General features: G+C 53.1%; 1 protein-coding gene across 2 annotated transcripts in view; it reads left to right on the top strand.

Annotated features, from left to right (window-relative positions):
• The window catches only part of LOC123769736 (ribosomal RNA-processing protein 7 homolog A), a 35,845-nt gene that overhangs the window by 6,123 nt on the left and 15,421 nt on the right, over nucleotides 1–14,301 (top strand). For both annotated transcript variants that reach the window (XM_045760961.2, XM_069301476.1), the window contains exons 2-3: nucleotides 4,979–5,118; nucleotides 13,843–13,968. In XM_045760961.2, coding sequence (XP_045616917.2) covers nucleotides 4,979–5,118; nucleotides 13,843–13,968 — 266 coding nt within the window. The remainder of the gene's footprint in view (nucleotides 1–4,978; nucleotides 5,119–13,842; nucleotides 13,969–14,301) is intronic.

The following is a 14,301-nucleotide window of genomic DNA, read 5'->3' as shown; positions in this document are numbered from 1 at the left end:
TAATATATTATATTTTCTTCATAATGAATTTTGAAGCTTTTACATGGTTTTCTGGGGGGGAGCCTCTTCTGCTAACTGGGCTGATATGAATGTATTAGACCCTGGCATCAGTCAATGCACAATTAATTCTAGGCCTACCGAGGAGCACAAGCCAGAACCTGATCCCCTCAGAGAGGCACAAGGAGCAATGGCCTATGGAAACTCCTGTGTGGTTGGAAGCATTCCATGTCTGCCATTGACCAGGTCAGGCACCCAGAGAGGTTAGTGCCCCAAAACAAACCCCGTATTCTGCTGAAAATATTGCTACTGATAGCCAAACTAGTGGACAGAACTCCCCAAATGAAAACAAGCAAATGAGCATGATGTGCACCTCGCCAATGTCTGAGCAACCCCCTCTCCTCCCTGGGAGGTGGAAGGGGGAGCCCCAGACCCCCCACGTTGGCTATCCAGCTCGCAGTTCTGTGGCTGAAGTGAGGCTGGCAAGGTCGTACGACTCTGTCTCCAGATTTCCATTCCTGTGACTCGTGGGGATGATGTTGCCTGTGTACGTTGTCCTCTTGCTGGGTTTTTCTTTTGTTTTTGTTTTTTGCCTGGGAAGGGGGGGGGGCTCTTCCCCTTGGTTTTGGTCTCGCCCACTTGTAGCTTGGTGGTCCTCCGCTTGGCCCCCCATGAGTTTAAGTTCAAATATGTTTATTGAGACAAGAAAGAAATACATCTCAAAGGGATAGAGTAGCTTAGGCTATTTCTACCCCCTCACCCCCCATGAGTGTACTCGTCCCGAGGGAGCAGCTTTAGCAGTTTGTTGGTAATTTTGGGCGCTGATTAACAGTACCCGGCCTGGGCTTCACTGAGCGTGAGTTCCGTCTCAGGGCCCTGGGAAACCCCACGGGGACACGTGGGTCCGATGGAAGCGACCCTTGGGTCCCCTCCCACCTTGTGCGAGTTTGAGTGTTGCTTGGTCCCCTTGTCTCTGGGTGACCTTCACCGTTTATGCCTCCATCATGCTGCCTGCTGGGTCAGGGACACCTTCGACCCAGTTTTGAGTTTTGCTGCTTGAGTCCTGCGAGTTTCGTTGCTTGTTTGTGACTCGGTACACCCAGTCCACTGATGACTATTTGGTGCAGGCAGCTCAGGCATTGCATGCTCGTTTTAGGTTGCTGCAGTGCGTTAGGTTGGTTGCTTTAGGTTGCTGCAGTGCACTAGGTTGGTTGCTGACCCGGAAGCTCCGAGGCTGCCCAGTTTTAGTTATAGGGACACAGACTTGGGGGTGTTAGTTGCCTTGACTTTTGTTTAGTCCGCGCACCCTTGTCCTTCCCCTGCTGTGGTTCATCCTGGTCCTTTCCCCCACCTTCCCCCTGCATCTGGCTCCGAAACGTCTGAGGGTTTATGAGTTGGGGCGGGGTTTATTTAGTTGATTTCGAGACTCGGGCGGTCTCGGGGGATGCCCCTTCCTGGGTGGCGACGGAGGCATTCGACCTGGTTCCTCCTGCCGAAGCATCTGGGTCTGACCAGTGGGCCCCTTTCCTTCCTGCTTTTCCGGCTGCTCCAGCTTCTCCTTTTGAGGCTGGGGCTTTAGGGGATGGCTCGGCCCCGGGTCCTGCAGTGGAGGTTCCCGGGGCTGGAGAGGGGTTGACTTCGGGGCCTTGGACTCCATTGGACCCCGCTTGAGTTTTTGTACCCTCTGAGCAGGACTTGTTGTTACAAAGAGTTGGGTTTTCCTTCGGCCCCCCCCCCTCCACATATGAATTGGATTTGGTGTCAGCCCCTCCTCGGGTTCGGTTCTGTGTCCCTTCGGGTTCGTCGGTCCCGTCCTTCCGGAGGTTTTTGGCTTCCCGCCTCACAAGGTGCGGGAGGCCATTGCGGCTTACCTCTTGTGCGACCTGAATTACGCCTCTTTAATGGATCTGTATTCATTCAGGTTTGGATCTTCATTCCTTTATTGGGATCGTTATGAGGTCCGGAGTCATCCTGGCTTGCAGACTGCACTGTTTTTTTGTTGGAGGCTTGGCATACGTTCTGTCAGTCCCACATGCTTGAGTGGCGTGAGGCTCTGACGGTGGTCCAGGTTTTCCTGGGGGGGCAAGTTTGAGCACCTCAATGTGGGCTTATTCCCTTATTCCCTGCCCTTCCTTGGGATGTTGGTATCGTGCAGGAGGGCTCAGACTTCCTCCTGTCATGATAGGCCAGTGGTGCCAGTTTCAGGGCCTGCGCAGCCTACGTAACCATCTTCATCTGGTCAGCGCGGTGATCGCTCTGTGCGAAGGTCAGGTTCACGTAAGGGGCATTGGCTCTTTCCAGGTTCGTATCATTGGTGGAGCGATAGAGGGGAAGCTCCCTGAGCTTGCTCACGCCTGGTTCCATGATTTGTTGGCCCTTCGGGTCGTTTCTGGTGGCCTGCAGTGACGTTGGGTAGCCCCCTCCTCCCCCGATCAGTGCTCACCAGGCTGGCCAAGGGCGGTGGGGTCTGTCCTTCCGTCGGATCCACAGCACGGTGCGGGAGTTTGCAGTGGTGTGGTTGTCGCTTCGGAGTGTTCAGGTCGCTTGCGGATCGACGATCCGGCTTCATTCGGACTGCTCCTCGGTGGTTCATTGCCTGAACCGAGGGAGTTTGATGCCGTCCTTGGCTCTTTGGTCTGGTGAACTCAGCAGAACTCGTCTGCTGAGTTCTCAGGGTTTGGCTCTCCTGGCCGTTCACGTTTGGGGGGAGGGGGGGGGTGTCCAACTTCCTAGCGGATGGCCTGTCTCGGTTCATTCCCCTGTCCACGGAATGGACGGTTGATGCCGACTCGTTCAGTTGGCTCTGCCGGATGTACGGGCTCCCGGAGGTGGACCTCTTCACTTCGGCATGGTCAAGGCATCTCCCTGTGTATGTGGCGCCCTTCCCTGACTGTGAGGCCATCAGGATTGATGCCTTTCGGCAGGACTGGTCAAGGTGGGGTTACCTGTACCTCTTTCCCCCGGTTCAGCTGTTGCTACAGGTCCTAGCTCACTTGGAGACTTACCAGGGGAGAGTAGTCCTCTTGGCTCTTTGGTGGCCGGCCCAGCCTTGGTTTCAGGTGCTGCTTGCTTGGTGTGCAAACCCAGGGGTGTCTTCCCGTGGCTCTGCCCCTTTCAGCAGATCGGACCGGTCCGTTACGTAGCTGACTCGATCTTCTCCTCGAGTCTTAGCATCTGGTCTTTTTGACTCGAGTTTATCATCACTTGTATGGTGATCAGGTGGATTCGTCAATGGTGTCCCACCTGTGTGCTTCGTCTCAGCGGTAGTTTGAAGTTTAATGGCGGTCCTTCCATTTCTTTTTGTTTCTTCGTAGGTATACTTCGCTTTCTGTTAAAATTGTCTTGTCCTTTCTCTCGTTGGTTGTTTCAGGGGGCCGTCATTTTCTGCCAAATACTGTCACCTCGTATTGTGTGGTGCTGGCGGAGTCGCTGCAGCTTGCTTTCAACATTGATGTTACTTCTGCGCCGTTTTGCAAGCTGTCTTGGGCGTTGTTTCACCTCCGCCCTGCTCATGCGTCACCTGAGCTGTCCTGGTTTTTGGACAGGGTGTTCTCTTATCTCTCTTCCTCTCGGTTTGTCTGCCCCTTCAGTTCAGGATTATTTTTCAAAGGCTCTTTTTCCTATTGGCTTTGGCCTTTGGGGTTGGATCGTGGAGCTTCATGATCTTCTCAGGCTCAGGGGTTTCTGGTCTTTTTGGTTCTGGTGATAGGTTTGTTCGTTTGCAGGCGTCTCCTTTTTTGGGGAAGAACAAGATGGCTGCTTTCTGCAGGGGCCCTTGGGTTGTTGATGCTTGGTTGGTTAGGCCTGGGGTGCATCATGTCTTGTGTTCGGTTGAGGCTCTCCGCCACTTTTGTGCTCCACGGCCTCCGTGTCTGGAGACGTGCTTTGGGTTGACCCGGTTTCTCTTCTTTCCTGTTCCAGTATTCGGTCCAGCCAGTCTGCGGTTTATCCCCGTGCCAACGACGTTTGTAAGTTTGCTACACTTGCTGCTGTTTGCTGTAACATGTCATGGGCTGACATTCGGGCACAGGGTTTTTGGGGGTCGAACTGGGTCCTGGCTGCACACTACATGGTCAATGTTCCTGGGCCTAGTCGGGCCTGTGTCGCTTTGAGTCGGCAGTTGCAGCCAGTTGTCTCAACTTTGAGTTGAGAGGCGACCACTTCCTGGGAAAGTCCCTTTTTGTTTTTATCTTTGGGTAAGTAGCTCCGGGGAGCCGAAGGGGCTTCTCCCAGAAAACCAGCGTTGAATGTAATGAAGTGCCATTTTCTGGGTGAGACCCAGAGGCTCCCCAGCATCCTTCCCTCCCTCTGGTCAGCGTTTTTTCACGTGTTTTGACATCCAACCTCAGAACTGAAGGTGTGGGGTAGCTGGCATGAGGGGTCTGGGACTCCCCCTTTTCCCTTCCGTGGTGGGGGGGAGCTGCCCAGAAGGTGGCACTTCACGTGGTGATGTCATGCTCGTATGCTTGTTTCATTTGGGGAGTTCTGTCCACTCGTTTGACTTTTAGTAGAGGTTTCAACCAGAATAGGGGGTTTGTTTTGGGATGCTTACCTTTCTGGGTGCCTGGCCAGGTCGATGGCAGACATAGAATGCTCCATAACCACATGTGCATTTTTATAAGGCATTGCTCCTCGTGCCTCTCTGAGGGGGCCAGGTTATGGCTTGAGGTCCCCAGTAGGCTTACAACTCCATTCACATTGATGCCAAAATCTAATATACAGTATCCATATCAGCCTGGATAGCTCTGGGAAGCCTCCGGGTCTCACCCAGAAAATGGTGTTTCATTACATTCAACAGTTTTTTTTTTTAAAGTTTTAGTTTGAATTTATAAAAATTGGATTAATCATTGTACTAGCTCATATAAGGCAATGCATTAGAATTTTAGGTTTGTACTATATTTCTATATTCAAAGTTGGCCATTTTATAAAAATAATTTTTCTCATGTTCCCATTTGAGATGACATTGTTACCTATTTTCCAGTTGTTGGGCTCAAATTCAGTGAGGAAAATAAAGGGGTTCATCAATTGTTATGGAAACAGCACACAATCCGGACACACAGTGAGTTGAAGCCCACTGACCGTACTCTCTTTGTAGTCAACGTTCCACCCTACTGTACAAAGGTGAGTCATTCATGGAAATCATAATTTTAAAGTTTTTTCATGCACTTAATTACACGCTAAATATTCCTGGCTGTGATGGCTATATGGGCCTTCTGCCTGCAAAATAAAATATCCTTTAACCACTGCACTGCTCTACGCGCCTTGAGGCTCTCGACGGGTGGTGCGCAATGCACTTCAGGGATCTTATAGGTATACCGTATCATTCAAAACTCCCGCGGCTACACGGGGTTCACATCAACTTCCTCAGGGCTGTCCTAAACAGACGCCATTTAAAAGAAAATCATGGGGAACATTTCTGAGTGTTAAAGCCTCAGTACAGTACAACCTCGATTCAACGTACTATTTGGGACCAACCCCAGTGCGTTGGATGCGTTGTAAGAGGTAACCTTCAGGAGGCGTTTGCGTCAGTATCTTTTTTTTTCTTGTACACAATAAAAATGCATTATCATATTATATACTGTACCTATATATTATAACCCTACTTAAAAATACTGTGTTACATTTGCTATTTACCTTATTGTTGGAGTTGTTTCTATCTTGAAGTCTCTTGGAGTTGTGAATGTTGTACAGTAAATATATACTGTAGTGTATTATACCGTTAACACTGTGTTGATTAAGTAGTTTTGCTGTATGTTGAGTACTACAATACAGTTTATGAAAACTACTGTACACTAATATTACTGCAACTTTAATTTTAACACTATGTACATACAGTACTTAAATTTAACACTTGTTCTATCTGTTCACGCCACACACGATGTTTTTAGATGTTTGCATCAGCATAATAACAACAAAAGGCTTATGTTGGGAGGAGCCATTTAGGTGAGGGAGTGAGTGAGGCTGTCGTCTGCTGTGTGACTTGTCATGCAGTGGCCACTATGCTGTTTGGACACCATACCAGCTTAGTTGCACAGTTATGGTGAATAAAACATATAGATAGTTATATGTAATGTGTGTTTATAGTGTAATTACACCACAAACAGTATTGTGGGAGGAGTAATGGTGGTGAGTTAGGTGTTGAAGGAGTGAGGGAGGGCTGGCTGGGTGTGGCAGTCCTCGCTTGTTTTTTTTGGGCTCACCATACCAACTTAGTGGTTCGCCATGGTAAACACACATGTAGATAGGTATATACAATGTGTGTGTGTGTGTATATGGTGTAATAATAGCAAAAACACTGTTTGATTGATCATAGAATATATTATACATGTCACATATATGAGCCTCATAATTTTGATCATAGTGATGTTCCACACATTGAACTATATAAATTACACACTTTTGAATAATATTACAGCCAAAAAACAGAGAAGAAATGAATGAGGAACATCACAAAATAATTGTGAAACATTATATTCGCGGCAATTGCCGCCCCACGGGGTGGCAGGGCCTAGTGACCTTGAGCGCTCCATCGCTCAGCGCCCATAATATGCTCAACTTCCCAGCTCCATCGCAGCTAAAGTATGTCACATACAATATTTTTGTTTAGTTTCCCTTGATCAGAGACTGCATTTTAACAATATAAGAAGAGAAAATGATTTTTTGGAAAGAATTTATTTTTGGAGCACCATGGGTGTGTCGTATTTTAATGCAGAGCAGTGCAGTGGTTAAAGTGAAAGTGGAAAGGCTGGACCCAGGCCAGGTTGATAGAATTGAACTCAAAATTATTAACAGATAAATCAACAAGTAATATAACTGGAATGAAAACTTTTCTGGGGGGAGCCCCGTCGGCTCCCCGGAGCTATCCCAGGCTGATATGCTAATGTCAGACTTTGGCATCAGTCATGTGTATGGAGTTCTTAGGCCTACCGGGGACCACGGCCAGAACCGGGCCCCCTCAGAGAGGCAAGGGGAGCAATGGCCTATAGAAGCCCCCGTGTTAGTGGAAGCATTCTATGTCTGCCATCGACCGGAACAGGCACCCAGAAAGGTAAGCGCCCCAAAACAAACCCCTATTCTGGTTAAAATTGCTACCTAAAACCGAACTAGTGGATAGAACTCCCCAACCGAAAACAAGCAAACTAGTGTGACGTCACACACTGCCGCGCCGCTGTCTGCGCAGCTCCCCCCTCCCCGGGAGGGGGAAGGGGGAGCCCCAGACCCCCCGCGCCGGCTACCCACACCTCAGTTCTTGAGGCTGATGCTATAGGCGATGGTCGTGTGCTCTGGCTCCGGTGTCGCTACTGCACTGTGCTTTGCGTGTGGTGTTAGTTTTGTGGGTGCGAGAGCCAGGAGTTATCTTCAGTACTCGGGCTGCATGCGCCTAGGGCTGCCTTCCCTAGGTGCCCTGTAAGTACTGCCCTTGGGGCTTGGGGCCACCTTCCACAGGCTCCTCGGGGTCTGCCTCTGCTGGTCCGTTTTACCTTTCGGTTTTTCGGCCGCCTGTTGGGCTCTTGGGTGTTCTGTTCTCCCTTGTTACCGGCAGGTAAGAGGCAGTTTGCACTGGTAGGGGCGCAGGGAGCTGCTCAGCTTGTATTTCCCGACATCGCGGCCGGCTCTGTTCCTTGGGGTTCGCTGTCCTCTTGCGGGGTTTTGTTTTTCTTTTTGTTTTTGCCTGGTGGGGGGTTCTGTCATTTTATTCAGTTTGTTTTTGCCCTTCCACTGTTCTCATCGGTGGCGCCCCCTGCTAGGTCCCCGTGAGTGTACACGTCCCTGGGGTTCAGCTTTAGAAGTTTGCTTGGTAGTTTTGGGCGCCGGTTTGCAGCACCCTGCCTGGGACTACCTGAGCGCGAGTCCTCTTAAAGTAAACGCTCAGGACCCTGGGAATCCCCTAGGGGGCGCGTGGGTCCGATGGATGTGACCCCGGAGTCCCCACTCGCTGTGTGCGAGTTTGAGGGTTGCTCGGTCCCCTTGTCTCAGGGTGACCCTCATTGTTTTTGCCTCTGCCACGCTGCCTGTTGGGTCGGTGATACTTTCGACCCTGAGTCCTGTGAGTGTTGTTGCATGCTTGTGACTCAATTTACCCAATCCTCTGATTCTATTCGGGTACAGGCGGCACGTGCGTTGCAGTCTAGGTTTCGTCTGTTGCAACGCGCTCGGTTGGTTGCTTCCCCGGATGCCCCGGGGCTGCCCCGCTTTGCTTTTCGAGACCCGGACTTGGGGGTGGGGGTCGCTTCGATCCTGGTTCAGTCCGCACCTCCTCGTCATTCCCCTTCTGTTCGTTCTGGTCCCCCGCCCCTGCTTCCGGCCCCGAAGCGTCTGAGGGTTTCGGGGTCGGAGCAGGGGTTACTTGATCTCGAGACTCGGGCAGCTTCGGGGGTTGCCCCTTCCGGGGGGGCGGCAGAGGCATTCGAGTCTTGTCTCCCGGCCGAAGCTTCAGGGTCTGACCAGTGGGCCCCTCTTCCTCCAGCTTTTCCGGCTGCTCCGTCCTTGTCTTGTGGGGTCGGGGCTTGGGGAGAGGACTCGGCCTCGGGTCCTGTGGTGACGGACCTCGAGGCTGGGGAGGGGCTGCCTTGGGGGCCTTGGGCCCCGCTGGACCCCGCCTGGGTTTTTCTTCCCACTGAGCGGGGCTTATTGTTACAAGGAGTGGGGTTTTCTTTCCCCCCCTCTGCGTACGAGTTGGATTTGGTGTAGGCCCCTCCCCGGGTACGGTTCCGTGTTCCCCCGGGTACGTCGGTTCCGTCCTTCCGGAGGTTTTCGGCTTATCGCATCCAACCTGGTGTGGTGCGAGCGGCCTTTGCAGCTTACCTCCTGCGTGACCCGGATTATGCCTCGGAAATGGATCCGTCCACGTTCAGGTTTGGGACTTCGTTCCCTTTCTGGCTCCGTTACGAGGTTCCGGAGTCGTCCTGGCTAGCAGACTGCCCCTTGTTTGGTCTGGATTCCTGGCATTCCTTCTGTCGTTCCCGCACGCTGGAGTGGCGGGAAGCTTCCACGGTGCTTCAGGTTTTCCTGGGGGGTGAACTTGAGTACCTGAATGAGTGCTTGTTTGCCCCTGCCCTTCCCCGCGATGTGGGCGTTATTCAGCTCCATGTGCAGGTTCCCTCCCTTTCGGCGGCGCTCGTGGCGGAGGACTTGCGCGCTCGGGGCCTTTTGTGTTCGGCCTTGCGGTTCTTTTCCCTCCTGGAGCCGTCTTCGGATTGGCTCGTGGAGGATGTGGGGACGCTTGGGTCCGTCCCGGGGTCCGGCACCTTGTCCTCGGCTTCGCGTTCGTCGGCTGCCTTGTTGAAGCTGTTCACGCCGATTTTGCGGGATGCGGTTTCCCTGTTCTATGCTTCCCGTCTCGCGTGTCGGCAGGGGGTGCTGGGTTCCTCAGTGGACTCTGCTTGGGCTCTGGCTCTTAGGCGTTCTTCACCTTTTTGTCCTCTCCTGTTTGGGGAGTCGGCCGTGGCGCAGTTTATTCAGGCTGCGTCGGCGGCTTGTCGTCCGATGTCGGACTTGTTGGTTTTCCGGGGGTCCCGGGGTGGGTCTTCCCGGAAAGGTCGTGCCAGGGCTCGGGGTTCCTCTCGTCGTGGTAGGCCTCTGGTGTCAGGTTTGGGGTTGGCTCCTCCTGCGGACCCTCCCTCGTCTGGTCGGCGCGGTGTTCGCGCTGTGCGGGGTTCTGGGTCTCGTAGGGGTCGCCGGCCCTTTCGCGGTTTGCCCCTTTGACGGGGCGATGGGGGGGCGGCTTGCGCTGTTCGCCCGCGCCTGGTCCCACGATTCGTGGGCCTTTCGGGTCGTGTCTCGCGGCCTGCGGTGGTGTTGGGTGGCCCCTCCCCTCTTTGGGGGGTCGGGGCTGGCAGGGCAGGCTTCTTCCCCTGCGCTCTGTCGAGTCGTCTTGGAGTGGGTACGCTTGGGCGTCGTCGAAACGACGTCGTCCCTCAGATGGGTTTCCCGTCTGTTTCCGGTTCCGAAACGGGACTGCGCGGACCTGCGGGGTTATTCTGGACTTGTCCCGTCTGAACCCCTGGGTTCATTGCCCCTCCTTTCGGATGACTACGCTGTCTCAGGTTCGGCTCCTCTTGGAGCCGGGAGCTTGGATGGTGTCCCTGGACCTCCGGGACGCTTATTGGCATGTCCCGATTCTTCCGCGGTTCAGGGACTGGCTCGGTTTTGTAGTGGGGCGTCTGAGTTACCGCTTTCGTTGTCTCCCGTTCGGGTTGAACCTGGCACCTCGCGTGTTCACACGCCTTACACGGGTTGTGGTGGCTCGTTTGCGTCTCCTAGGAGGTTCGAGTGTTGGCCTACCTCGACGACTGGCTGGTTTGGGCTCCCAGCCAGTCAGCTTGCTTGCTAGCCAGGGATTTGGTTCTTTCCCACCTCGCCGGGTTCGGGTTCTTGGTGAACTGGAGGAAGTCCCATCTGGTTCCCTCTCAGGTTCGGACATGGCTGGGTCTCGTGTGGGACTCTCAAACCGCCTCCTTGTCTCTCCCTCCGGAGTCTCTCCTGCGGCTGCGGTCCCGCCTTCGTCTGTTTCTGGAGGGCCCTCGGGTCACCCGGCGGTTGCTCGAGGGGCTGTGCGGGAGCCTGAACTTCGCGATGGTGGTCTACCCGCCGGGTCGGGTTTGGCTTCGACGGCTGTTCTGGTTCCTTAGGGGTTCCCCCTTCCGCCTCTCTCGCGATCGCAGAGTTCGACCCCCGGGGGACTTGCGTCGGTTGCTGCGTCACCGGTTTCCTCTTCGGGTTTTTCGGGGTTCAGTGCCTTGGCGCCTACCCGAGCCCTCGCTCGATGTGTACACGGATGCGTCGTCTCGGCTGGGGTTTTGTGACCAGTGCTCACCAGGCCGGCCAGGGGCGTTGGGATCCGTCCTTCCGTCGAGCTCACGGTACGGTGCGGGAGTTCGCGGCAGTGTGGTTTGCTCTGGGGAGGATTCGGGTGGCCCGCGGATCGACGATTCGGCTCCATTCGGACTGCTCTCCGGTGGTTCATTGCCTGAACCGCGGGGGTTCGATGCGGTCCTTGTCTCTTTGGGGTTGGTCGCTTCGGGTGACTCGTCTGCTGAGTTCTCGGGGTTTGGCTCTCCTGGCGGTTCATGTACGGGGCGTGTCCAACGTCTTGGCCGACGCCCTGTCTCGCTTCGTTCCTCTCTCCACGGAGTGGACGGTCGACGACGAGTCCTTCCTTTGGCTTTGCCAGACGTTCGGGCGCCCCGAGGTGGACCTCTTCGCGTCGGCGTGGTCGCGGCGTCTTCCCGTTTATGCGGCGCCCTTCCCCGATTGCGAGGCCGTCGGGGTCGATGCCTTTCGGCTCGACTGGACGAGGTGGGGGTTCCTGTATCTCTTTCCCCCGGTTCGGCTGTTGCTCCAGGTCCTGACTCGCTTAGAGACTTACCGGGGGAGAGTTGTCCTTCTGGCCCCTTGGTGGCCGGCCCAGCCTTGGTTTCAGGCGCTGGTTGCTCGGTGTCCGAACCCGAGGGTTTTTCCCGCGGCTCCGCCTCTTTCAGCAGATCGGGCCGGTACGTCACGTAGCTGGTTCGATCTTCTCCTCGAGTCTTCGCGTATGGTTTTTTTGACTCGAGTCTATCATCATCTCTATGGTGATCAGGTGGCCTCCTTGTTGGTGTCCCACCTGAGGGCTTCTTCTCGGCGGCAGTATGCAGTTTTCCTGGCGGTCCTTCCGTTTCTTTTTGCGTCTTCGTCGTGTTAGCTCCTTGTCTGTTCGGGTGGTCTTGTCCTTCCTCTCGTGGTTGTTTCAGGACCGTCATCTTATGCCTAACACTGTCGCTTCGTATCGTGCGGCGCTGGCGGAGCCGCTTCAGCTTGCTTTCGGTATCGATGTTACGTCTGCGCCGTTTCGCAAGCTGTCTCGTGCATTGTTTCACCTCCGGCCTGCTCATGCGTCGCCTGAGCCGTCCTGGTCTTTGGACAGAGTGCTCGCTTTCCTTTCATCTCCTCGTTTCGTTGTGGCCCCTTCGGTCCAGGATTGTTTTTCCAAGGCACTTTTCTTGTTGGCTTTGGCCTCTGGGGGTCGGGTAGGGGAGCTTCATGCTCTCCTCCGGCGCAGGGGTTTCTGCTCTTTTGGTCGTGGTGATAGTTTTGTTCGTTTGCAGCCGTCTCCTTCTTTTCTGGCGAAGAATGAGACTGCTGCGTTCCGGAGGGGTCCATGGGTGGTTGATGCTTGGTTGGTCTGGCCGGGGGTGCATCATATTTTGTGATCGGCGGTTGCAGCCAGTTGTCTCGGCTTCGAGTTGAGGGGTGAGCGACGACCGCCTCCCGGGTAAGTCCCTCTTTTTCTGTCTGTGGGTAGTTAGCTCCGGGGAGCCGACGGGGCTCCCCCCAGAAAACCAGCGTTGAATGTAATGAAACGCCATTTTCTGGGTGAGTCCCAGAGGCTCCCCGGCATCCCTCCTTCCCTCCGGTCGGCGGTTTTTCGCGTTTTTGACATCCAGCCTCAAGAACATAGGTGTGGGTAGCCGGCGCGGGGGGTCTGGGGCTCCCCCTTCCCCCTCCCGGGGAGGGGGGAGCTGCGCAGACAGCGGCGCGGCAGTGTGTGACGTCACACTAGTTTGCTTGTTTTCGGTTGGGGAGTTCTATCCACTAGTTCGGTTTTAGGTAGCAATTTTAACCAGAATAGGGGTTTGTTTTGGGGCGCTTACCTTTCTGGGTGCCTGTTCCGGTCGATGGCAGACATAGAATGCTTCCACTAACACGGGGGCTTCTATAGGCCATTGCTCCCCTTGCCTCTCTGAGGGGGCCCGGTTCTGGCCGTGGTCCCCGGTAGGCCTAAGAACTCCATACACATGACTGATGCCAAAGTCTGACATTAGCATATCAGCCTGGGATAGCTCCGGGGAGCCTCCGGGACTCACCCAGAAAATGGCGTTTCATTACATTCAACGCTGGTTTTTTAGGTTACTTTTCTGAGTTGTACTAGTCGGCTGCAGCTCTAGACAAGGTCCTGCTCTCCCCATGGACAGGACAGACAGGGCAGGGCAGTATTTAACACATGTGCAGTAGGAATACTTTCAAACATTCCTGCCAGGTTATAATGACACTAAGGAGATACTGTAGAATTCTTAGTCCAGTTGAGAATGACTTTAAAAAGGCTTGGTCATCTACAATCAGAACCCTTCCAAATGCTGCCTGGCATAAAAAAGATTGAGTGTTGAATTAACCGTCTTGATGCCATTCTGAGATAAATTAAATTCTTCAATGTTCCCCTTGCACTGGTATGGCCCAACCTGGACATTTGAGAAAATCTCTGCTGTGTCTATGAAATACCAACCTGCCTTACAGTACAACCCTTTCTATGGGCTCAGCAGAATCTTGCCTAAGGGAGGATCCTAGTGGTATATTTTGAAAAAGCAGTGAAAACTCCAACCAAATTCTTTGGGTCACATTACAGTATACCAAATCAGAGTCAACAGTAGCTGGTAGGAATCAATACCCTCCCATCCCATGACACACTTCTGAATAACAACTACAATAATTATAATTCCCATTTTCTGTGACAGTAAGCCTGTGCTTAGGCTTATTGAGGTACCCCTAGGCCAATTACTGATCTTCCCCCAGGATGTAATCCACAACAGTTGCCTAACTCCCAGGTAAATATTTCACTACACAGTGAGCAGAGGCATCACGTGAAAAAGAACGTGCCCGACCAATTTTGTCTCGTCTGGTGATTGAACCCGGGTCCTTGGTTGTGAACCATGGAAGTATATGACTGCACTACAGCAGTTATTTTGGATTTTGTCATTTTGTTTTTGGGTACAGTACTGAAATTTTGGATTTTGGATGTTAGAATGCATTATATGTGAATTTGTCCATGTTTGGAGCAGGATAATATCAAATGTTATTTTTTGTTTTCAGGAGGCATTCCAACGGTTATTTTCAGAATATGGAAAAGTTCAGAATGTGTACTTTCATAAAAAGCCAACTTCAGGGCCGCCTCAGGTGGCCAAGTACCCGTATTTCTCTACCGTAGCACCAGTCTTGGTAAGTGTCTGGCACATGCATCTTAACCATCATAATAATTTTATCTTACAACTGTCATTATTGTATTCCCAGGGGCTGTTGGACATCACCTCTGGCCTCAAATTCCTGTTCTGGATTTTTGCCCTGTGTCGAAAACACGGCAAAACTATCGCCACTGTTCCGGGTTGTGTTTTGTGTGGTGGCCAGGTGTATTAGTGTACAGGAGCTGTATGCGCCTAGGTTTCTCTTCCCTAGGTGCTCCGTAAGTACAGAGTTATCTTCCCTGCAAGGGTGAAGTTAACCCTTGTGGTTCAGGGTTATCTTCCCTGGGGCGTTCGGGACTCACTCCCCCAT

Source organism: Procambarus clarkii, chromosome 45, assembly GCF_040958095.1.
Source record: "Procambarus clarkii isolate CNS0578487 chromosome 45, FALCON_Pclarkii_2.0, whole genome shotgun sequence".
Lineage (NCBI taxonomy): Eukaryota > Metazoa > Arthropoda > Malacostraca > Decapoda > Cambaridae > Procambarus > Procambarus clarkii.
This window is presented reverse-complemented; position numbering and strand designations above follow the sequence as displayed.